Source organism: Sphaerodactylus townsendi, linkage group LG11 (assembly GCF_021028975.2).
Source record: "Sphaerodactylus townsendi isolate TG3544 linkage group LG11, MPM_Stown_v2.3, whole genome shotgun sequence".
Lineage (NCBI taxonomy): Eukaryota > Metazoa > Chordata > Lepidosauria > Squamata > Sphaerodactylidae > Sphaerodactylus > Sphaerodactylus townsendi.
The window spans coordinates 19,608,469-19,630,898 of NC_059435.1; the positions used below are offsets into that span (position 1 = coordinate 19,608,469).

General features: G+C 44.2%; 2 protein-coding genes across 4 annotated transcripts in view; one reads left to right on the plus strand and one right to left on the minus strand.

Moving 5' to 3' along the window:
- Positions 1-58: 58 nt before the first annotated feature.
- YAE1 (YAE1 maturation factor of ABCE1) lies at positions 59-16,831 on the plus strand. Of its 3 annotated transcripts, none has more exons than XM_048511581.1 (4): positions 59-156; positions 14,426-14,611; positions 14,947-15,068; positions 16,267-16,831. In XM_048511581.1, exons 2-4 carry the CDS (start codon positions 14,495-14,497, stop codon positions 16,685-16,687), a joined length of 660 nt encoding a protein of 219 aa, XP_048367538.1. In that variant the 5' UTR covers positions 59-156; positions 14,426-14,494; the 3' UTR covers positions 16,688-16,831. The 3 variants fall into 3 exon arrangements, with proteins under 3 accessions (XP_048367538.1, XP_048367536.1, XP_048367535.1); XM_048511579.1 differs by lacking the exon at positions 59-156 and adding an exon at positions 12,978-13,439 and having other exon boundaries at positions 14,410-14,611; XM_048511578.1 differs by lacking the exon at positions 59-156 and adding an exon at positions 12,978-13,439.
- A 4,103-nt stretch (positions 16,832-20,934) lies between these two features.
- The window catches only part of LOC125440592 (mediator of RNA polymerase II transcription subunit 1-like), a 31,935-nt gene continuing 30,439 nt past the window's right edge, over positions 20,935-22,430 (minus strand). The window contains exon 12 of the mRNA XM_048510457.1: positions 20,935-21,475. Coding sequence (XP_048366414.1) covers positions 21,127-21,475 — 349 coding nt within the window. The 3' untranslated portion in view covers positions 20,935-21,126. The remainder of the gene's footprint in view (positions 21,476-22,430) is intronic.

A 22,430-nucleotide genomic window follows, 5' to 3' on the forward strand; every position in this document is an offset into this window, starting at 1 on the left:
GAGAGAAGAGGGCGGGGCCGGCTTTCGGGCGCGTCCCGGAGCGGGCGTGGCCATAGAGGCGAACACTAGAGCGGTCGCCAGCAGGATTGCGAGCCGAAAGCTGCCATTGGCCGTACGGCTGTGGCAACGATACGCTCTGCGGGTGCCGTCTCGATGGTGAGTCCCCACCCCTGGACGTTTACAGAAATGATTAGTTGGTCTTATAATTGTAGAATATTTACTCTCTCTGGATGTGTGTCTATATCTAGACAAATAGGAACATAGATCTGTGAATACATACTCATATAAATGGAACAGTTGCTCTTCCTGTATTATCTGTATTATTTAGTTTGGTCCTATTTGGGGGGGGGGGGGGGGGGGGGAGATCTTGGTTCCAGTTCCCAGTTCTTGCATACTAACTGAAACTGATGGTTGTAAGACTTGCTTCTCTTGTAAATAAAAATAATATTCCGCTTTTCTCTACCTTGAAGAAGAAGAAGAGTTTGGATTTATACCCCCCTTTCTCTCCTGTAAGGAGACTCAAAGGGGTTTACAGTCTCCTTTCCCTTCCCCCCCCCCCAACAAACAACAAACACTCTGAAGAGCTGTGACTCACCCAAGGTCACCCAGCTGGCATGTGCTAGAGTGCACAGGCTAATCTGGTTCACCTCATAAGCCTGCACAGCTCAAGTGGCAGAGCAGGGAATCAAACCTGGTTCTACAGATTAGAGCGCACCTGCTCTTAACCACTACGCTACTGCTGCTCAAAGTAGCTTACAAACTCCTCCTTCTCCCCACGACAGACAGCTTGTGTGGTAGGTAGGGTTGAGAGAGTTTAGAGAGAACTGTGACAAACCCAAGGTCACCCAGCAGGCTCTAACCTCAGACAGTGCCTGAGTGAGTCTATATAGCCCAGGGGATACAAGAATGTCTCAACCTCAATCTAAATGGATGGAATATTATCCCATATGACACCTTTGCCTGTTGGTTGCAGTAAGGTTGCAAGGTTGCTGACGTTACCAGCCTCTGGTCTTGGGTCTTCAACAGTACCTTGATCTGCAGACACTGGTGGTGGAAAGAGCCAAATTAATGTAATCCCGTGGGGTTGCCAGGACAACCAATGAGATGGTTTGCCATTGCCCATCTTTGCATAGCAACCCTGAATTTCCCTGGTAGTCTTCCATCCAAGTTCTTACCAGGGCCGCCCCTGCTTTAGCTTCTGAAATCTAGTGAGAGTAGGGTAACTTGGCCCATCCAGATCAGTGCCTGATGACACTCCCAGACAGCAGTTACTCATCCCCATGCCAAGAGATTGCACTGACCCTGGATAGTCCAGGCTAACCTGATCTTGTCAGATCTTGGAAGCTAAGCAGGATAGGCCTTGGGTGGTAGTTGGATGGGAGACAAAGTATTAAGGTCGCTACAGAGGCAGGCAATGGCAATTCTCAGAGGCAGTCACTTCTCAATTAGTATCAGACTAAGATAGATGCCGAATCTTAATTCTAGACTTTGATACTAATGGGGGAGGTCAGTTTTACCATTGCCATCATTATGTCTAACACCTGCTTTCTAGTGTAGCCTGGTCCTTTATATGAAAGGAAGCTTTTCTTGCTTTAGTGTTATTGTACTGATTTATGATGTTTGATTTTTTAAAATCATTAGTCAGACAGGTCAGTGAGAAGTGGCATGTGTATTTTCTAAATCAATACTAGTCTGCCCAGAAGTTATTCCCACTGAGTTCAGGAGCTACAGTCCTAAACCTCCCCGACAGGACTTTCAAGGCAAGAGATGAGCAGAGATAGTTTGCCATCGGTGGTCTCCCATCCAAGTACTCACTATGGTTGGCCCTGCTTACATTCTGAGTTCTGACAAATTCAGGCTATTCTGGACTATTCAGACGATTAAAACCTCTATTTAGTACCTCCTAATCCCACCCTTCCCTTACTCCAAGAAGCTTGGGATATCCACAATTCAGACGAAGTACAGTTTCTGTTGTTCTGTTTCATGTCTTTAAAGAGAGAGACAAAACGGAATTCTTTTTCAGTAAAATAGCTGCTAATTGGTTCGCCCCATTGCAGGCAGGAAAGGCAACAGCTAACAAGTACAGCCCTGTCCAGTTCCAGCCTTCCTTTGCAGCATCAGACTCTTGCTATTACTGGAACTCAGCATGGCATTGTATAAACACAGTTGTGTGCTAAGTCATAAAAAAGAGTGAATCATAGTGCTAGGAAATGCTGCTCACCTTCTCCCCAGCAATAATAGACTGCATTGTAACAACACCGTTCTGTAGAAATGCCTCTCCACCCACAGAAACAGCAGATGTCTAATTTATACATTTGCCGGTAGGACAGGAGCATGCTGCCCGCTAAAAGTGGCTGCTCCCTTTATCAATCCTGAAGAGGGGGGAATTCTACATAGCAATGCTGCTATGTATCTAAGCCACATTTTCAGTGAAAGATCTTTTTTTCCATCTATTGATAATGCTGCAATACACCCAGGAAAAACCACAATCTTTAATTTATCCATGCCTTTTTGTGGGTTTCAAGGACAGAGGTTTCTAGAGACAAAGCCCCCCCCAGAGACTTCTGACTGGGCTTTGTGGAACAATTTATACAATACTGATAAAATAGTTATTCCCCATTCTAAATGCTGCATCATTTGCTTCTTTTTATGGCAAGATTTTGTATTCTACCTTTCGTTATAAAGGACAGCCCCGCGGGTGCACTGGACAATATTTCCCACTGCTGAAGCTTCTTGGCAGCAGGAGGTGGAAGGTTCCTCTGTGTCCCTTATTGAAAGAGGAGGATGCTGCTTAGGAGCATCCCATACAAACAAATTAATTCCCTCAAGGCAGAAGGATGGTATAAGCAACTTGTGAGCAGAGGTCGTATCAGACTGTTGTCCTGGTGTTCTGCTATATCACAGGATTTGTGGGGCTAGGGCAGTGGTGGCGAACCTATGGCACGGGTGCCAGAGGTGGCACTCAGAGCCCTCTCTGTGGGCATGCGCAAACACAGTGCCCCCCACACACATCTAGGCTGGCCTGGGCCACTGGGCTCAATTATTAGCATTAAACCTAAGACCTAGTTTTGGGGAAGCAGTGTAGGTAACCCTGTTAAGCGCTGTTAAACCCCACTGATTTTCATGCGAAGAACTAAAGCGCGATCCTTTACCTGGGAGTAAGCTCAGTTGCTGGCAATGGGGCTTGATTCTGAGTAAACCCTCCTAGGGTCGTGATTCACCCATTGGAAGAGTTACACGGTTGCTTCAAAGCAAAGGCACTGACTACCACCAAGCTTACTCCCGAGTAACGCACACCTCTGAGCCAACTGTTTTTTTCTAAACTAAAACCTCAGTATTCAGGTTAAATTGCCGTGTTGGCACTTTGCAATAAATAAGTGGGTTTTGGATTGCAGTTTGGGCACTCGGCCTCGAAAAGGTTCGCCAATACTGGGCTAGGGTGTCTGCTTTCCTAAGAGAGGCTTGTCCAGAGTGCCTCCATTTTGGAAGCGAAAAGCCCGGAAAAATCTTTTGTCTCCTCTCATGAGTTATCAGAGTTCAAATGTGCAGGCACTGTTTGTTAAGCAAGTGCTTCTCAGTTCAGGGTTGTGAACGTCATGGTGTCAACCTAGTTAACTGGTATCCAGCTGAAACCAGTTATTCTGCAAACATTGGAAGAAGTTTAGTTTCGGGGGGGGGGGGGCACACTCAAAGTTAATGAGGCCCAGAAAGTGTGCCCTCATTGGTCAATCAACGATCGCCTGTTGTGTTTAGCTAAAACCATATATTAGTATTCACCAGTTACCCTCTCCTTAATTCTTTCTCCTTACCCTCCACTCCGCATGCACTGCAACTGGGATGCTGCACATGTCCTCGAGACGTCTAGTACTTCCTGCTTGTGACAGTTCACTGTAATATATAGAATCGAGTCTTTGTTGTTCTTTTCTATTTAACCGTGCAACTTTTATGAATTTCACTGTTGTTTTGAGTTTGTATTTCAATCGTTTTACTTGGACAATTTTAAAAATAATTTTGGTGCTTAGAATTTCTGGTTTAGCGCCCAGAAGTGCTACCACCCCGAGGACCAAGTTAAGTCCTTGACAGTCAATTCACAGCCATTGCCAAGTGAAAGCACGCTTCCCCACATGGTAGAAGTAGCAGAGGCTATTGTAACAAGATCAGTTTCCTTATGAACTGGGACTGCTTGGAGCACTCTTGTCAGATCTCAGAAGCTATGTAGGGTCGCTGTGGTTAGTACTTGGATGGAAGAACATTGCTACACCAAGGCAGGCAATGGCAAGTCACTCCTGTTCACCCCTTGCCTTGAACACCCAATGGGGTCACCATAAATCGGCTTCAATTTGACAGCACTGTCCACCCCTGGACGATTACAGTGTTTCAGCAGCATGCATTTGTTTCACTTTGTCTCCCTGAGAGCAGCTACCTGAAAAAGATTTTACCCTAGAACTGGCTACCTGGGATCCTGTTAAACCAAGATGTTAGATCTAACCTGAGGTGTTCTCCACACTAAGCATGCCCTGAGCTATGAATTCTCCTCTAAATCTTTTCCATGCCAGAATTTTGAAAAGTATGAGCTAGTTCCATACTCTTGACATGTTTTTCTTTATGGAGATCATTTTATTTCCATTCTGAGGAGTCCTGCTTTAAACCGGACCTTCCTTTGCAACAGAAGATTTTGCTCCACTTAAGTTTGAACATAGGTGCAGGCAAGCATCCAGAGCAATACTGACAGTCTGTAAAGCTGTGTATACTTGTAGACCCCACATCTCCATCAACATACAAGACTGCCTTAGATCTTTGGTCCAGTTAGCCTTGTGTCTGGCAGATACTTTGCAAGATCCCAGGCAGAGAAAGTAATCTGAGTCAGGTGGTGGCAGCACCACAGAAACCACAGCATCATTTTAAAAAGCTCCTTGGAAAGCCAGCATGGTGTAGTGGTTAAGAGCAGGTGCACTCTAATCTGGAGAACCGGGTTTGATTCCCTGCTCTGCCACTTGAGCTGTGGAGGCTTATCTGGTGAACCAGATTTGCTTGTGCACTCCAACACATGCCAGCTGGGTGACCTTGGGCTAGTCACAGTTCTTCAGAGCTCTCAGCCCCACCCACTTCACAGGGTATTTGTTGTGGGGGGGGGGGAGAAGGCAAGGAGATTGTAAGCCCCTTTGAGTCTCCTTACAGGAGAGAAACCGGGGATAGAAGTCCAAACTCTTCTTCTTGTCTTCTTTCTTCCCCCCAGCCTAGGTGTAAGGTGTGTTCTCCCCCACCTTTTTGCCACAGCCTGGGTCTTCGAATGGCTCCTGTGATAATACCAGAGACACAGGCCATTTGAATATCCCAGTCTGCTCCTAGCCAGGCCAAGATGCTCTGTAATTGGGGCATCACAGCAAAGGGTCCACATCTGAGAGCAATCTACCTAATCTCTGAAAGTGGGGACCACGTTTCCCTTTGGAGAAGTAAAACCAATTGAGTACAGTGAACAATTGAGTGCAGTTGCTTCTGAACAAACATGCATAGGGTTGGGTTGGGCTGTATGAGTTCCAGAGTAGCAAATGCTGTAACGCCTATAGACTTAGCAGCAGCTGCTGATAATCACCGTCTGCTGGCCTTTATAAATACCCCATCGTAGGATTTTGAGAAGAATTCATCAAAACGATGTAATTGGCACTAAAAAAAAATCAATACCGATTCAGATGCTCTTCAGTTGTTGCTAGGGAACCCTAATCCTTTCAGTAGACTCTCGCCAAGTTGCAAGGAAATTGTTCCTGAAATCCCTGCTGCTGATGGGGGGAAAGTCTTAATAGACTGAAACAACTACCAGATATTGAAGAAAATACTATTTTTCCACTCTGCTGCACTTCGTTAAGTAGAAGCGAGCCCTTTTTACCTGTAACAGTCAATTGAGCCAAGAAGAAGCCGGGCTCAGGAAAGGCTGAGAACGATACGCTTACCAACCAAACTAAAACCAGCCAGCTTTTAATCAACATCTGCACATATTTTTCTCCATGCCTGCAAATTAACTTCCCTATAGATTTCTGACTGCACCTGCGGGATATGTTTTTAATTTTTAAAACAAATGAATATGTAAAGAATTGTTTCGGTTTTGTTCAAGGTGGGGGCTGTGACATGCCAGAAGAGTCCAGTTACCGGTAGAAATTTTGGATATTTTTGAAACGCTGAGCCCAAAAGGTTCACCATTACAAGATGAAGGTCCGGGTTCAGATTTCCCCTGTGCTGCGGAAGCTAGCTGGATGACTTTTGCTCAATCACCCACGTTTAGCCTCATCTGCCTCACAGGGTTTTGTGGAGAAAATGGAGAAGAGGAGAACCTTGGAAGCTGGCTTGGCTCCTCATTGGGTAGAAAAGTGGTATCCGTTAGGTAAATAATGTGTAAAACTGGGATTACAAAGCTGACTAGAACCTTGAAGGCCATCTAGTCCAGTGATGGCGAACCTATGGCACGGGTGCCAGAGGTGGCACTCGGAGCCCTCTCTGTGGGCACACACACACAAAGTTTGTCATGTGGGGGGCGGAAAATCACACCCACCCACCTACATACACACATCTAGGCTGCCCTTGGCCACTGAGCACGACGTGCGCGCACTGCGGTGAGCAGGGAGGAGTCAGCTGGCAGGCCTGGTGCCTGTGCTCTGGGTGGCTGCTGCCCAGGGGGAGGGGGGACGCAGAGGAGGCAGAGATGCTAGAGAGGCACAGAACAGTGCGCACGGGACTTACTGGAGGCTAGAGCAGGCTGGCCCCTGCTCAAGTGGGTGGAAGAGGGAGCCAACCAATTTTTTCTGAACTAAAACCTCAGCATTCAGGTTAAATTGCCGGGTTGGCACTTTGCAATAAATAAGTGGGGTTTGGATTGCAGTTTGGGCACTTGGTCTCAAAAAGGTTCGCCATCGCTGATCTAGTCCAACCCCCTGGAAACCCAAACTGGAGGATTCTTGGTAGTCCATCTTTGGAGTTAATACACCTTCCTTAATAAGGGAAAACATTTACAACCTTATAATTCAGCTGATAAATTAAAGAGGCAAACCCATCTGGCCTCCTGTCAGGAGCAGATTTAAATGTCCCTTCAGGCCTCAGATCCAACTCCGAAGCCTGCTGTCAGTTATTCCTGTGACTTCTCGGGTTTACTAGGTGACTAGTTGATTTTATTATAATGAGCAACTTTTTCCACTTACAGAAAAACAATCTGCTATATTATCAAGTTCTTTATAAATTATCTGCAGTGTCTCTGTAATCAGATTTGTCTGAGCTACTAAAAGACTTGACTGATCTACCATGCTGATGATAACTAACGCAGATCATGATCCACTGTACGGTTGTTGATGGTCATTAATTCCTCTGGAGTGCCAAGAGTTTCATCCTGAGATAGACAATCAAATCTATGTGGATGCTTAAAAGGAGCAGATCAGTCTTCTGGCTTTGTTTGCTTGCTCAGAGGCATTGGACATTCCTCTTCAAATGGATAAGCTCTTTTCACCTTCATAATTAAACAACTATATTAACATAAAATATGAATTAAAATAAACCAAGCAATCAAGACTCTTGCCTTTTCTTTTATCTACGCGGATGCCATTTGTCGATTCGAGGGAAGAGCTCTTCCAGGCAACACCCAGCACAGCTACTTTGGCTAATTATCCCCTAGTTAAGATTTCCTGGCGAAAACAAGGCTTCAAAGTCAAAACTTCCACCCAGGCAAAATGAAAATTACCCCCCAACCGTTAACAAAACATATTTGAAGGCTCTGCATTAAATTCTTTTAGATAAAAGTCAAAAATATTATCTAAATTAATCTAAAACAGGTTAAAAAAAACAGAGCTCTAGATGCATGCTTCCAACAGACAGTCGCCATTTTCCCGAGTGCAAGATTTTTGACAGGTGGCTGTCCAGCATCAGCTTGTAAATTTCCAGAAAGGGAGACACCACCGCCACCCCCTACGTAATTGGCTCTACTGTTGATAGTTGTCTGTAATGCAAAAGGTAGTTTGCAATTACAGTTCCATGGAAAAGGGGACCCACCTTAATCCAAGGATCCTATGGCAAGCTTGAAGATATGTGTTTATTGGCAATGTTTGTTAGCTGACTCTCTGTTAAAAGTGCTTGAGGAGACTTACAATATTAAAAACAAGATAATGGTCAAATTTCAACAAGCATCCTAAATCCATGAAAATATAGTTGGATTCCACACAGGAAAGACCTGTATGATTCCCCTGGTACTGCTGCAGCTGGTAGTACAGCACAGTGGGAACAAAGGCTTCCACATGGCAGGTTTTCTCACCTCAGTCCCCCAGCAACAGGCATAACCACTCCTGGCCACGGGGGCTTTTTCATTTTCATTGGCAATTTCATACAGTTATAAAGCTTTACTGTTACAACAGCAAGTGTAACAGTCCAATTCTATGCAGAGTTAACACCAGTTTAAGTGCATTAGACTGGGCTTAGACTGGAACTTAGGATAGCCCTGAAAAGAGGTTCTATTAATTCGTAGCTTTCATTTTTTTAAGAGTTAAGGATGGAGATGAGAGTCGGCGTGGTATAGTAGGTGTATTGACTAAGGTGTTGGACTAGGGCCGTGGTGGCGAACCTTTGGCACTCCAGATGTTATGGACTACAATTCCCATCAGCCCCTGCCAGCATGGCCAATTGTAGTCCATAACATCTGGAGTGCCAAAGGTTCGCCACCACTGGACTAGGGTCTGGGAGACCCACATTCAAATTCCTAGTCTGCCAGGGGCGAGCCTTGCTGGGTGACCTGGGGCCAATCACACGCTCTCAGCCCTGACCCTGGCAAGTATTTGGATGGGAGACCTCTAAGGAGTGCCAGGGGCATTGTGCAGAGGCAGGCAATCAGAAACCATCTCCCTTGCCTTGAAAACCCTATGGAGTTGCCATAAGTCAGTTATGGCTTGATGGTAAAAAAAGGGAGGAGATACGTTTTTCCCTGTATATGGAGTCACCATGAGTCAGCTGTGACTTGACAGCAAAAAAGGAAGGAAGGAAGGAAGGAAGGAAGGAAGGAAGGAAGGAAGGAAGGAAGGAAGGAAGGAAGGAAGGAAGGAAGGAAGGAAGGAAGGAAGGAAGGAAGGAAGGAAGGAAGGAAGGAAGGAAGGAAGGAAGGAAGGAAGGAAGGAAGGAAGGAAGGAAGGAAGGAAGGAAGGAAGGAAGGAAGGAAGGAAGGAAGGAAGGAAGGAAGGAAGGAAGGAAGGAAGGAAGGAAGGAAGGAAGGAAGGAAGGAGATATGCCTTTCCCTGCAACAGACTTGGCTGGCAACTTTTTAGAATGAAAGCAGGAAGTCCATAGAGCAATGGTTCTCAACCTTCCTAATGCCACGATCCTTTAATACAGTTCTTCACGTTGTGGTGACCCCCAACCATAAAATTGGTATCTATAAAATATAAAAAGACCGTTTTCTGATTGTCTTAGGCGACCCCTGTGAAAAGGTCGTTCGACCCCCAAAGGGGTGCCGACCCCCAGGTTGAGAACCACTGCCATAGAGCCTCTTACACTTACTGTTGTGGAAGTATTTGAAGAACTGGCTGCGGTGGAGCAAGGCCAGGGAAAATAACCTATATGCAGATAGGAAAATTCAAATTTCTCCACCCACACAGCAGTCCTCTGGGCTTTACTACAGTCTTTCCCAAAACATCTCAGCAAAGCAAGTTTAAGAAAGATTGGAGAAAAGCAGGGAAACCCTTAAAGATGCACAAATGCACCAGAATGCTTTTTTTTTGGGGGGGGGGGGGGGATCTCCTTCTCAAGAGCACTCAACATGGGAAATAGTCACAGTCTTAACAACTGTGAAACAAAACTGAGATTTTTATTTTCAATTAAACATTGTTTAATTCTAATCCCCTCCTTATACAAAGGGAGCCCTATGCCACTAAGTCGCAAACTGCGGTACTGCAGTCAAAAGCTCTGCATGCAATGTCAGTCCAATCCCAACAGATGTCGGTTTCAGGTAGCCAGCTCAATTTGACTCACAACCTCTTCCAATGGGCTGGGCACCCGGCTGCAGCGTGCAACTGCGCCAGCCCGCCACTCCCCAGAAAGGCTAGTTCCCATTGGCATGGGGCTTAAAATGCAAGAAAGCTTGCCTGCTGCCAGATGCTTCCATTGGGCTTAATTACACCACCATAGCCCCAGCTGCCGGCACAGTGGGGGCAATGGCTGGGAGGAAGCTGACTAACACTAGCTCCTCCCCCAGCCACGCCCAAACACCACTTTTGCATAGCAAATTTTAAAGGACTGAGTCATGAACACAATACACCTTTTTTTTGGTCTGAAGCTATTTTGAAGTAGTAAAACAACTGGAATTTCTTTTAATTTTTTTAAGGGAGCAGGAATTTAGAGGGTTTTCAAAAGTAATTGCCAGTTTAAAAGCTGTACGGTCACCAAATATGTTGCACTCCACAGTTATTTGTAGGTAGATTTTAAAACATTATTATCAGTGCTGTTCCAAAGAATGGTCTTTGCATAATGGAATTTTCCAGTATTAGCAATTTTGCGTCTGGCCAGAGTCTCCGGCATGCTGCACCAAGACGCACCTAGAAAACATTTAAATACAATTTGAAAAAAGTAAACATACCATTTGAATACGTGAAAATGGAAGAAAACAGATCTTGCATCATTTTTAAACAATGATTGATAGGTTTTCCCCAATTAAACTAGTTACTTTTCATATAGAAATTTAAGGTAAAGTCTATAACAAAATAGTGAAACGCTTAATACCGGTTGGTCATTAAGTCTCTCTGGCTGATTCCACATGGGCCAAAAACAGTGGTGTGAAAACGGTGTGGAAACAGTATAAACCCTTTTACACTGTTTTAAACCCTTTTACACCATTTTCACACCATTTTCACACTGCTGTTTTTGGCCCATGCAGAATCAGCCTCTGTGATAGTGCTGCTGGAGTGTCTTTAGAATCCACAGTAATACTTAAGGGATAAGAAGGTGGATTTTAAACTACACATGAAAGGGCCTTCCTAAGGTATCATTGAATAGCCAAGTTTTGTTAATACTTCATTAAATATAGTCCAAGCAGAAGGTATGCCAGATACTTCACCCGGACTGTTTTTGGACTACTTTGACACAGTTACTGTGATCGACATTGGCTTCAGTGTGGGAGCTGTTTTTTTAAAATATATATACACAAAACTTTATTAGGTTTTCAATATCACAAACAAAATAAAAACAACAAACATTACAGACTGGAGAGAAATAACACACACAAGCTAATAAAAGAAAAACGAACCTCCGGGAGGAGAAGAAAATAGAAGAGTGAAGAAGTACGCATCAGAAAGAATGACTAAAGAAAGAATAGCAGAAGAAAGAAACAAAGGGTAAGAAAAGTTTAAAGGGGAAAAAAGGATGCATTACATTAATCACTACATTGTCAATTCATAAAATATAATTAAATAATACAGGAATTATGTCATACTTTTAACATTCCCATCTACGTTGTTCTAAGTCACAATACTACATGGTAACTACTAATGATTCTACAAAAGGTCTTACAGGGTTCACCAAGGTGCAGTCATCCAGCATACTATTCAACTTCTCTGTAAAACCTTTAGGATAAATCATCCATAGCTTTGGAATTAATGTCATCAGTATGCAGATTATTCTCATATCTTTCTCTTCAAATCTTGCAGTGATGCAGTAGAGGTCATGAGCAACTGCCTAATTATATTTTATTGTATGTTTTAATTATGATGTACACCGCCCTGAGCCTACTGGGGAGGGTGGTCTAAAAATATAATAAATAAATGAATAAATAAATAAATAATTTCTCTGATCAAATGGCTGAAAGTGAACAAAACGAGAATGAACCCAGAAGTGATGTTGGTTGGGTGGACATCTTGAAGGAGATATTGTGCTTCCCACTTCTGATGGGGCATAGCTAACTCTCACTAACTTAGTTAAGAGCCTACCTAGGAGTTATACTGGATACAGTTAGTTGCCAACTCTGGATTAGGAAAGTCCTGGAGATTTGGGAGGTAGTGCCTAGGGAGGGCAGGGTTTGGGGAGGGTAAAAACAGCCCAGTATGATGCCACAGGGTCTACCTCCAAAGCAGCCATTTTCTTTAGGAGAACTGATCTTGGTCATCTGGAGATCAATTGTAATAGATCTCCAGGTGCCACTTGGAAGTTGGCTACACTGGATGCAGCATTACTGCTGGAGAAGCAAGTTAATGCAGCTGGGGAAAAAAACCACTTCCGATTCAGTCTAGTTCACAAATGGCCTCCTATTTTGACACGTCTGATCCGGCCACCAGGATCCACACCACAGTAACATCAAGACTAGACTACTGCACTATGCCCTACATGCAGCTCCTCACAAAGTCAGTTTGGAGACTCCAGTTGCTGCAGAACACCATGGCTTGATTATTATTCCCATTCACAGTCACTCTATCGATTGTCCATCAGTTACTGGGCTCAGTTCAAGGAACTGGGGTCACTGATCACTCACACATGGATCTGACCTACTTACCTAAAAGGTGACTACAATCTAGGTTTATAAATATGAAGGCCTTGCCTGTCTAGCAAGGAGTCCAAATCCAAGGCTTGTGACAAAGCTGTCTTCCCACGACACAGAACCTTGAATTGGAATAACTACCTCCTCCTCGCTTTTGTTGAACGTTCGCACACGCTGGATAACGCACTTGCAATCCACCTTAGTGATCCTTTGCAAGTGGGTGTTCCTATTTTGCACAGAATGCAACACTGCATTTTGCTAAATGCGTGGAAAGCACCCCAAGCCGTCTTAGAAACTCGGAAACTGGAGACAATCTCTTCTCTGACAGGCCCGGCCAGCTGCTGACCGCACAAACGTTAACTGCCTTGCCCATCCCCAGCGGCCTTTCATGTCTATTAACCCGAAGTTGGGAACGGGAGCGTCAGCAACTCATGCGCGCATGCGTAAGGCTCGCCGTTCTCTGTTCCGGAAGTGCCGCTCTCGACCCGCCTCTTCCGCTAGGATGCTTGGAGAAATGGGGGGCTGACCTTCCGTGCAGTTTTATAACGACCGGCGGGTGGATCGTAGCTCGGCTTGTCTTGTCTTTATTGCTTTGTCCGACGTAGGCGCGATCTCCCACCTTACTCCCTGGCAAATGGAGGTGTCACTTTGTGGGACTACAAAGTAACGTCAGAATCGTGCCCGGGGGGGGGGGGGGGGGGGAGCGAGTCCTTACCTTTAGAAAGCGTTTAGAGTTCCTTCATTATCGCTCGGCGATGTGGATCTGCAGCTAGGCAAAGCCACGCGTCTCCCAGAGCTGTCTTTTGTTCTGTTGTCTTAAGTGTTGGCCTGAATGTGTAAAACGCGACTGGCAGACACGTGTCTGCAAACAGGGATTCATCAAGCGATGCGCTTTCCGGGAATTTAAGAATGCCACTTAGAAGAAGCCGTCTTTTCCCCTCTGTCGTTGTCTCAGGTGAGATTGTGGTCAAATGATCATGTTTTATTCTGAAGCCTGATTGTACTTTAAAATTCATCCCTATTGGTAGATTGCTTATTAAATGTTTTGAGCCACTACAATACAATTTGTGTAGATTAAAAAATGTAAATCATATCCATGTTGATTTGATACATCTCATCTGTGGTTCTCAGCCTAGGGTTCGGGACCCCTTTGGGGGTCGAATGACCATTTCACAGGGGTCGCCTAAGACTCTCTGCATCAGTGTTCTCCATCTGTAAAATGGATAAATGTTAGGGTTGGGGGTCACCACAATGTGAGGAACTGTATTAAAGGGTCACGGCATTAGGAAGATTGAGAAACACTGTGGAAGACGAATTAAGAGGAACCAAAAGAGAGGCTTGGTTTGCATGCCCATTCCCTTCAACACTGCTGGTATTTCACAAGAGTTTGGTGTAGAGAAGACCTTTCCTTAAAATCTTCCTACCTTTTGCAGAAAGTTGAGCCTATTCAATTTTGAAAGAACAGAACAAGAGAAGCTGTGTTAAAATCTCCCCTTCCCCCAGTCCTAGCAACTGCCCATCAAATTTGTTCTTCTGCATAACAATGTAACTGCATTGCTGAATTGTTTCGCATAAGAATGTGATCACATGGCTAGATCCAGTCAAGGATTAGCTAGTACAGTGTTATGTTCTAGTTAGTGGCCAGACAGATACTTCTGGAGGTTCACAGACTTGAACCTCCAGCATGTCTTTTGGAAATAAACCCAGAGGGGCCAATGTCCATTTTTCAAATGCATTTCAAGTACACTCAAACAAGTAACTTGAAGGCAAAACGTTTGTTAATTTTACTTTCAGAAAAATCAGTATTTCACAACAGCAGTGTTTTAAAAAAATATTAAACTGGCATTTTTTACTCATTTCTGTGAATTAATGATCACTGTAAATCATCAGAACCTGCTCTTGTTGAAGCTATTTTCTTCCATCAGTATTATTTCTCTGCAGGCTTTCATCGCCTCCTTGGAGTTTCCATGATGCTGTTTTTTAAAACTCCGTGTTAAAAGCGCAGACAAAATGTCCTGGGTACAGTCAGCGGTGAGCCAGGCCAATGAGGATGTGTTCGATGAAGATGCAGATGAGATGGGCATTGCACAGAAAGAATGGAAAAGCGCCATGGAGAAACGAGTCAAAGTAAGTATAGCCATTAAACTTTTATCATAGCTTTTTATTTACAAATGTCCGCATGGTGACCACCTGCCTGTTCAGTTAGTTGTCAATCGATTCTGTATGGTATACTTTCGAGGTTGCTGCGTGTCACCTAATGTAACACATGTGCACTTTTCCATGATCAAGGCAGGCTTTCTTTTAACAACCACATTATCAGCTCAGCCACTAGATACAACCATTTTTAACAGTAGACGAAGATATTTCATTCATTTGCATAAAGCAATAAGATACTGATGTATATTTGCTTTTAAGTATTAAACTAAACTTTGTCTCTAAAATTGCTGTCCCTTGGCTATAAGGAAGGCTATCGGGAAGGAGTTGAAGCTGGGAAGGAGCTGACACTTCAGAAGGGTTTTAATGAGGGGTATGAAGAAGCAGCAAAGATTATGTTTTCCTGTGGCCAACTCAAAGGGAATGTCAGGTAAGTTCTAAAGCTTTTTTGAAAAATTGACAAATCTCATAGAACAAATTCTTAAATTGAAGACAAGCCTCCACAGTGTACTAAATCCATGTGCCTATGATTATATAGATGGCTATTTAAATCAGGAGTACGTCTATCCCTGTGCTGATTATAGTTGCCTCTCCCTAAACACTCCAGTGCCCTGTTGAACATAAGCTGGTGGAGAACAGGATTGCTCCGCTTCATGGAATACTCAGGTTGCTGCCCTGCTTACAGCTCCAGCCTACCTTTCTCTCCGCTAGGAGACTTTTCCCAAGGTGGCGACTCTGGAAAGAGCCTGTATCTTTTTTGGAGCTGATATAAGTGGGATCTATCCCTAATGCAAACCCACCTGCATTGAGCTGTTAAAATGCACTGAATGATGTCATATTTTCTGCTGGTGAAAGCGGGAGGTGGGGCCCTTTCTGATCCCTGAAAGACAGAGCTGGGGTTGTGAGATTCACTCAGAGAAAAGTTGTTCAGTAGAGAAGGCTGCACTGAAAAGTCAGGTATCTTCTAGAAGAATGCAATAGAGACCATGATAGTTTCAAAGCTATGTGTCTAGAGCAGGGGTAGGGAACCTGCGGCTCTCCAGATGTTCAGGAACTACAATTCCCATCAGCCCCTACCAGCATGGCCAATTGGCCATGCTGACAGAGGCTGATGGGAATTGTAGTTCCTGAACATCTGGAGAGCCGCAGGTTCCCTACCCCTGGTCTAGAGCGAGCGTGATGTAGTGGTTAAGAGCAGGTGCACTCTAATCTGGAGAACCGGGTTTGATTTTCCACTCTGCCACTTAAACTGTGGGGGCTTATCTGGTGAACCAGATTAGCTTGTGCACTCCAACACATGCTAGCTGGGTGATCTTGGGCTAGTCACAGTTCTTCTCTCTCAGCCTCACCCACCTCAGGGTGTTTTGTTGTGGGGGGTGGGGAGGGAAAGGAGATTGTAAGCTCCTTTGAGTCTCCTTACAGGACAGAAAAGGGGGATATAAACCCAACTCTACTTCTAGAAATTGAAACTGGAATATGGAACTATTTGAGGCTAATAGTCTGTGTGCTCTAGCAATTTAAAATCTGAATAAAAATGCACACACCATTTGTTACATTTGTGTCTTGAAGCCTTGTTTTAATTTTGCATCTGGTCTCAAATGTCCATGTTTTAATGTTGTTGTTTTTAGTGCTCTTTTGTCTTGGTGTCACAAGAGCCCCTGCGATTCTGCAGTGCTGAACACAGTTACGGATTTGCTGAACGACATAAACAAATACGAAGAGGCTACTATTAAGGATCTTAGCTGTACCCACCCACAATCCTCTCTTGCGGACTTAATGGATACGGTTGAGGACATGGACCTTGGGCATGAACCTTCCCCAGAGGAACAGGCAAATGGAATTGTAGAACCACCAACTGGTTTAAATGGTACACAGTTTTGTGGATGCCATTGCACCAATGGTGGGACTGATCCTCCAAAAAGTGAATGTTGTAGGAGACAAAGAAACCACACAGCTGGGGTGAAGCCAACCCTTCCTTGGCTGAAAGAAAGAACTGTTAATTTAATGGAACAACTCGGCTTGTCTCCAAGCACGCTTGCACATATCTAGGAATTGCAAAGTTAATTTATCACAACAAGTAGGCTGCATTTATTGAGAATAACGTGTAGTCTTTAAAAGAAGCTATTTTACATGTCCTGAGATGTGTGGAGTCAGTGCAGATTTGTGAGAATAAATATGGCTGTTATAACCAAACATTGAGCCTTTATACACTATAAAACGTTCATCTTATACAATCTGTGTGCCTTTTGTAGGTCAGAATTATATCTGCTGGGAGAACAACATGTATACCCTTGATAGTGGAGGATATTGATCCCATCATGTTAGAGCTAACCCAGATCCCTAAGTAAGGAGGCAAGGACTGCAGAGCTATTCACCTTCATTCAGAACTGAGATTTACTTAACAAAGTAGGATTTAAGTACAGGGTCAGATGAAGTGTCTAGAATTTTCAGAATAAGGATCTCCAGCATCTGCACAAGACAGGAGATGGACAGTATGTCCATGTGGGGTGGTATATTCATAAACTTCAAGCCAGCCAGCTACAAGACATTAGTGAAGGGGAGGCATAAAACAAAAAGCCCAGATCACTCAGGTGGTCCCGGCATTAAGTACAAGAAGGCAACCCAGCACCTGTGGCCCCAAAACAAAGCCTGCTGTCTGACGGACAGTTTTAACGCTGCTGTATTTAGTCAGTTGAAAACCTTGTGATGCAGTAAAAACACGTCGTGTTTAGCACATTCTGAAAGGCTTTCTAGAAAAAATGGGCTACGACCCGGATAGACCCAGGCTAGCCTGATCTCATCAGATTTCAGAAGCTAAGCAGTGTCTGCTCCGGATGGGAAGCTCCAAGGAATGCCAGGGTCCTGACGCAGAGGCAGGCAATAGTAGACCACCTGTGAATGTTCCTTGCCTTGAAAGGCCTGCGGGGTTGCTCTAAGGCTCATTCCGCACATGCAGAATAATGCACTTTCAAACTGCTTTCAGTGCTCTTTGAAGCTGTGCGGAATATCAAAATCCACTCGCATCCAGTTGTGAAAGTGGTTTGAAAACGCATTATTTTGCGTGTGCGTAAGGGGCCTAAGTCAGCTGTGACATGATAGCATTAAAAAAGAAACCAGGATGTCACCATATGAGGCATTTTCCCCTTTGTTCCATACCTAAGAGAAATAGGATCCAGTGATCCGTGGCTACAGGACTCTGTTCTTGCTCCCCTTCCCCATAGCCTTGCCCAATCCAGGAGGTTGCAGGTCCCACGTAGGTTGAGGGGGTCTGGTGAGAAGGGGGGGGATGACAGAGTCAGAAAGGACTGCTAGAGGAAAACCAGGGAAAGAGCTACATCTGTCAGTTACTTCTGCTAGCAGATTGCTACATGTAGCAGTTAAGATGGCATCAGTTGCAGTACATTTTGAATGGCTTTTGTCTCCTGCTGTGTTCTGTGCATGTGGAAGTGTTTAAATTTGATCAGCACGCATGATTACAGTTGATTGAAAATAGTAGGACTGTTATCTGTAGTTTGATGTTAGAGGGTATACTCCCCTGATCTGTGGGATAACATCACATCACTACATTTACAAAGCAGGCTGTTTTTAAAAGGTAGTTTGCCATTGCCTCCCCCAGTCGTCTACATTTTATGCCCAGCAAGCTGAATGCTCATTTTACCTACCTCGGAAGGATGGAAGGCTCAGTCAGCCTTGAGCTGGCTACTTGAAACTGACTTGTGGCAGGATCGAACTCAGGTCCTGACAGAGCGTGGACTTGAGTGCTGCATCTCACCATTCTGCATCACAGAGCTCCTAAGTTTGTGGCGTAGTGGTTAAGAGCAGGTGTACTCTAATCTGGAGGAACCAGGTTTGATTCCCAGCTCTGCCGCCTGAGCGGTGGAGACTTATCTGGGAAATTCAGATTAGCCTGGCACTCCAACACACACAAGCTGGGTGACCTTGGGCTAGTCACAGCTTTTCGGAGCTCTCTCAGCCCCACCCGCCTCACAGGGTGTTTGTTGTGTGGGGGGAAGGGCAAGGAGATTGTAAGCCCCTTTGAGTCTCCTATAGGAAAGAAAGGGGGGATATAAATCCAACTCTTCATGTTGGATAGTTATAATTTAGGTAACTTTCAACTTAATTATAACTATCCAGCATACATTAGTGAAATACATCAAATTAGAAATGTTAACAGGTTACCTTTTGAAAAGCTACATGTTCAACTTTAAAGCTACTTTCTTTTTAAAAAACTTATTCTCATTTTCTGGACAGCAAAGTAGTCTCAGTCTAGTGTCTGAAACTTCATGCAGTTATAGTTCTGACAACCACAGTTGAAAATAAATTATACGTATTCAAGAACACACAAACAGCCATGTAGAAAGAGCCGAGTCAGAGTTAAAAGCTAGCTAAATCTTAAAACAGCTTTCCTTAATATCCATATGCTTATCAAGAAAAAGAAGTTTGGATTTATACCCCTCCTTTCTCTCCTGTAAGAAGACTCAAGGTAGCGTACAAGCTCCTTTCCCTTCCTCTCCCCACAGTAGACACCTTGTGAAGTAGGTGGGGCTGAGCGAGTTCTGTGAGAACTGAGTAGCCCAAGGTCACCCAGCAGGAATGTAGGGTTGCAGAAACATCTGGTTCACCAGATAAGCCTCTTCCACTCATGTGGAGGAGTGGGGAATCAAACCCAGTTCTCCAGATTAGAATCCAAGAGGTAGATTCAAATCCAGTGGGACCCTGGAGATTTAACGCGGTTTTGACTCTCAAAAGCTTACACTCTGAAAATCTTGTTTGTCTCTAGACTCAAATCTAGCTGTCCGGTGAAAGTATGGTTGTATCTGCTGCACATAAAACTACAAAACTATTTTGCAACATGTACATGCTTTGGTATTTAACATTCATATAGCATTTAGATGAAAGACACAATCTTCTGTACCTTAAAACATTATATTGTTTATAACAGCAGCCAAGAAAGTTTGAAATGGAATAGCTCCTAACTGAAATGCTTTCACGTAGCTGGCATGGACATTCTTGTTGGCTAGCTTCGATATATAACCGAATCACTCACGCATAGTTGTTGGTTGACGATCCAATTAAGAGTCTTAGTTTATACGCCTGTTGTGCCAAGATGCTGGAATATTAATACTAGCTTTAGCAGATAAGCTTCAGATTTTGCTTTGAATGGATCCTAGACCAGGGGTAGGGAACCTGCGGCTCTCCAGATGTTCAGGAACTACAATTCCCATCAGCCTCTGTCAGCATGGCCAATTGGCCATGCTGGTAGGGGCTGATGGGAATTGTAGTTCCTGAACATCTGGAGAGCCGCAGGTTCCCTACCCCTGTCCTAGACCTTAGGTAGCTGGGGAAATACTTGAGACCTTGGACAGCTACCACACTCCAAGCAGATAACTGGATTAAGCCAGATTCCTTTTCTGCTGTAACACATTAACACTTCAAAGTTTTTATACAGCTCAAGATAAGCAACAGCTGCACAAGTATGGATAACCTCTTTTTCCATTTTGCAGTGCCTAACTAAAGCACTTTCTTCTGGCAGTTATTCCTGCCTGCAATCTCTTCTGTGAACAAAATTTAGTTGGATCAGGGGCAATTGAGCATTTATCTTCCCATAAATACTCTGCTTCAGCAACAAATGGTAATCCCCTCCTGTAAATCTGTACAGATTATATAAAGAAATAAAAGTTTTTAATCCTTTGAGGCAAGTGACCTAAAACTAACCGGTTTTTGTAATCACATTCCGGTTTGTGCTCCCAAATCGTCTGTTTTGCTACAAGGAAGTAAACGAGGATAATGACACAGCAGCCAAGATTGTATCTTTCTAATAGCCATGGGTAGCCTCTGAGAAGATCTTCACAACTGGATTAAACAGGGCTAGGACACAGGTTTCTGCAAGTCCAGGGAAACCCCAGTATTTGCACACACACACACACACACACAAAAGCTTTGAAAAACCAACCCAAAAGTGTATTTAAATTTCATCCCCAAATAGTTGCAGCAATGTCTGTACATGCAAAGATGTTGTGAAAAGACAATAGGACCAATATGATTTTGGGCCAAGGATGCCACTGAGAGATGAGTAGGAAGAAAAGGATGGGGGCTTTGAGCGGGAGAGAAAAGAAGGAGATTATGCCAGCAAGAAGAAGTAGAGACAAAAGCAGGGAAAGCTGAAGGCAGCCAGCAGGGGGAAGAATACGTTTTCCTCTGCCTGCAACTCCTCACAGGTCTCCACTTGTTATACATGTGGTCAGAAAACCAGACTAGTAAGTTGCTGAGGTACAAAATCAACCCAAGAATTCCTGTAAAGAAAAAAAATCTCTTTATTGTAACTTCATGCCTCACCAAGTATTAAAAATCAGGCTTAAAGATGCTAAGCCTTCTCACTCGTATCTCCTTCAGAATGGTTTTCTTCTGGGCTGTGAAGAAGTCCACAACTTATCCGTGGTGCTTTCTTCCGCCTTGTCTCCTGAAGAAGTAGCCTCGCTAGTGGAAAGCTAAATTATATCCATGTCCCAAAAGGATGTCAGCAAGCTACTAGAGGAAGTGTTTGCTTCTGTGCTGTCATCGGAAGATTCCACAGACGGGCTGTTTTCTTCTGTGGTGCCACTCACTGAAGCTTGGCTGCTTGCCTCGGTAAGACTTTCTGCAGTGCTGGGGCTCCAAGTTTCACAAGAAGTTTCCTCATTTTGCAAGCTATCCCCACTGCCTTCAGAGACAGCCAACTCGGAAGCCTCCGGTGAGGTTTGATCAGACAGTTCTTCCAGGTCTTGCACGGTTTCATCAGGCTTTTGTTTAGGAGCTTTCTTGAAAATGGCTCTCATAAGAATGGGGATAGACATGCACCTGAAAAGGAAGGGTCAAAACAACCATAAGAACATCAAGGAACTCATTAGTATATCCTGGCGGTGTCATTGGTGGCCTCCTGGCTTATAGAACATTTCACTGTTTGCCACCATCCCTAAATTAACTGAAGTTTGGTGTCTCTTCTGCAGTATCTTTCCCACTGGGCAATTGCTACCTGGCCTCTCCCACTGAGACTCCAGAAAATGGCCAGCCATTCCATAAACTGAAAAAAAGGTAGGGATGCAAAGAATGAACAAAGTCATTTCCATTCATTGACCTGGGTCCAATTTCTAGCTGTCTGTCTATCAGTGGCCATCTGGTTTCTCAGGAAGGAGAGGAGAAAGTCAACGAAGTCCCTTCCATTACCCAAACCATTTATGGTTCACACTGTTATAAAAAGAAATTCAAAGTAGTATATACATAAGAACATTATAATTCTGTGCCAGGTAGAGTGGCGTTCTGCTGTCTATTTAGTGCAGAAATTCTACATGCCTTTACCTGGAAGATCCAGATTAGCCTGATCTTGTCAGATCTTGGAAGCTAAGAAAGGTCTTAGCATTTGGGTGGGAGATTCTCCAACTAATATTAGGGTCATTACCCAGAGGCAAGCAATGGCAAACCACCTCTGAATGTCTCTTGCATTCAAACCCCATGGGAGCTCCAGATCAGCTGTTTGTACAAGCTGAGAAGTTTCCAGGGCATTAAAGCCCCAAAACCCCATTTCAATTTCCAGACTGATGATATTTCAGCAGTTTGTGGGGTCAGCATGGTCCCATTATACCCTGAGCAGAAGACAGGTGGCTTCAGCTTCTCTTCTAGTAGCCCATGGAAAAGTGGGAGATGAGAGACTACCACAGTTTAGGCATCAGGAGTTGGCATGGTCAGACATCTGCCAAGGTTTGTCATGGCAATGTGCCCACCACAATTGGAAATACTGAATTGATCTCCCAGTTCC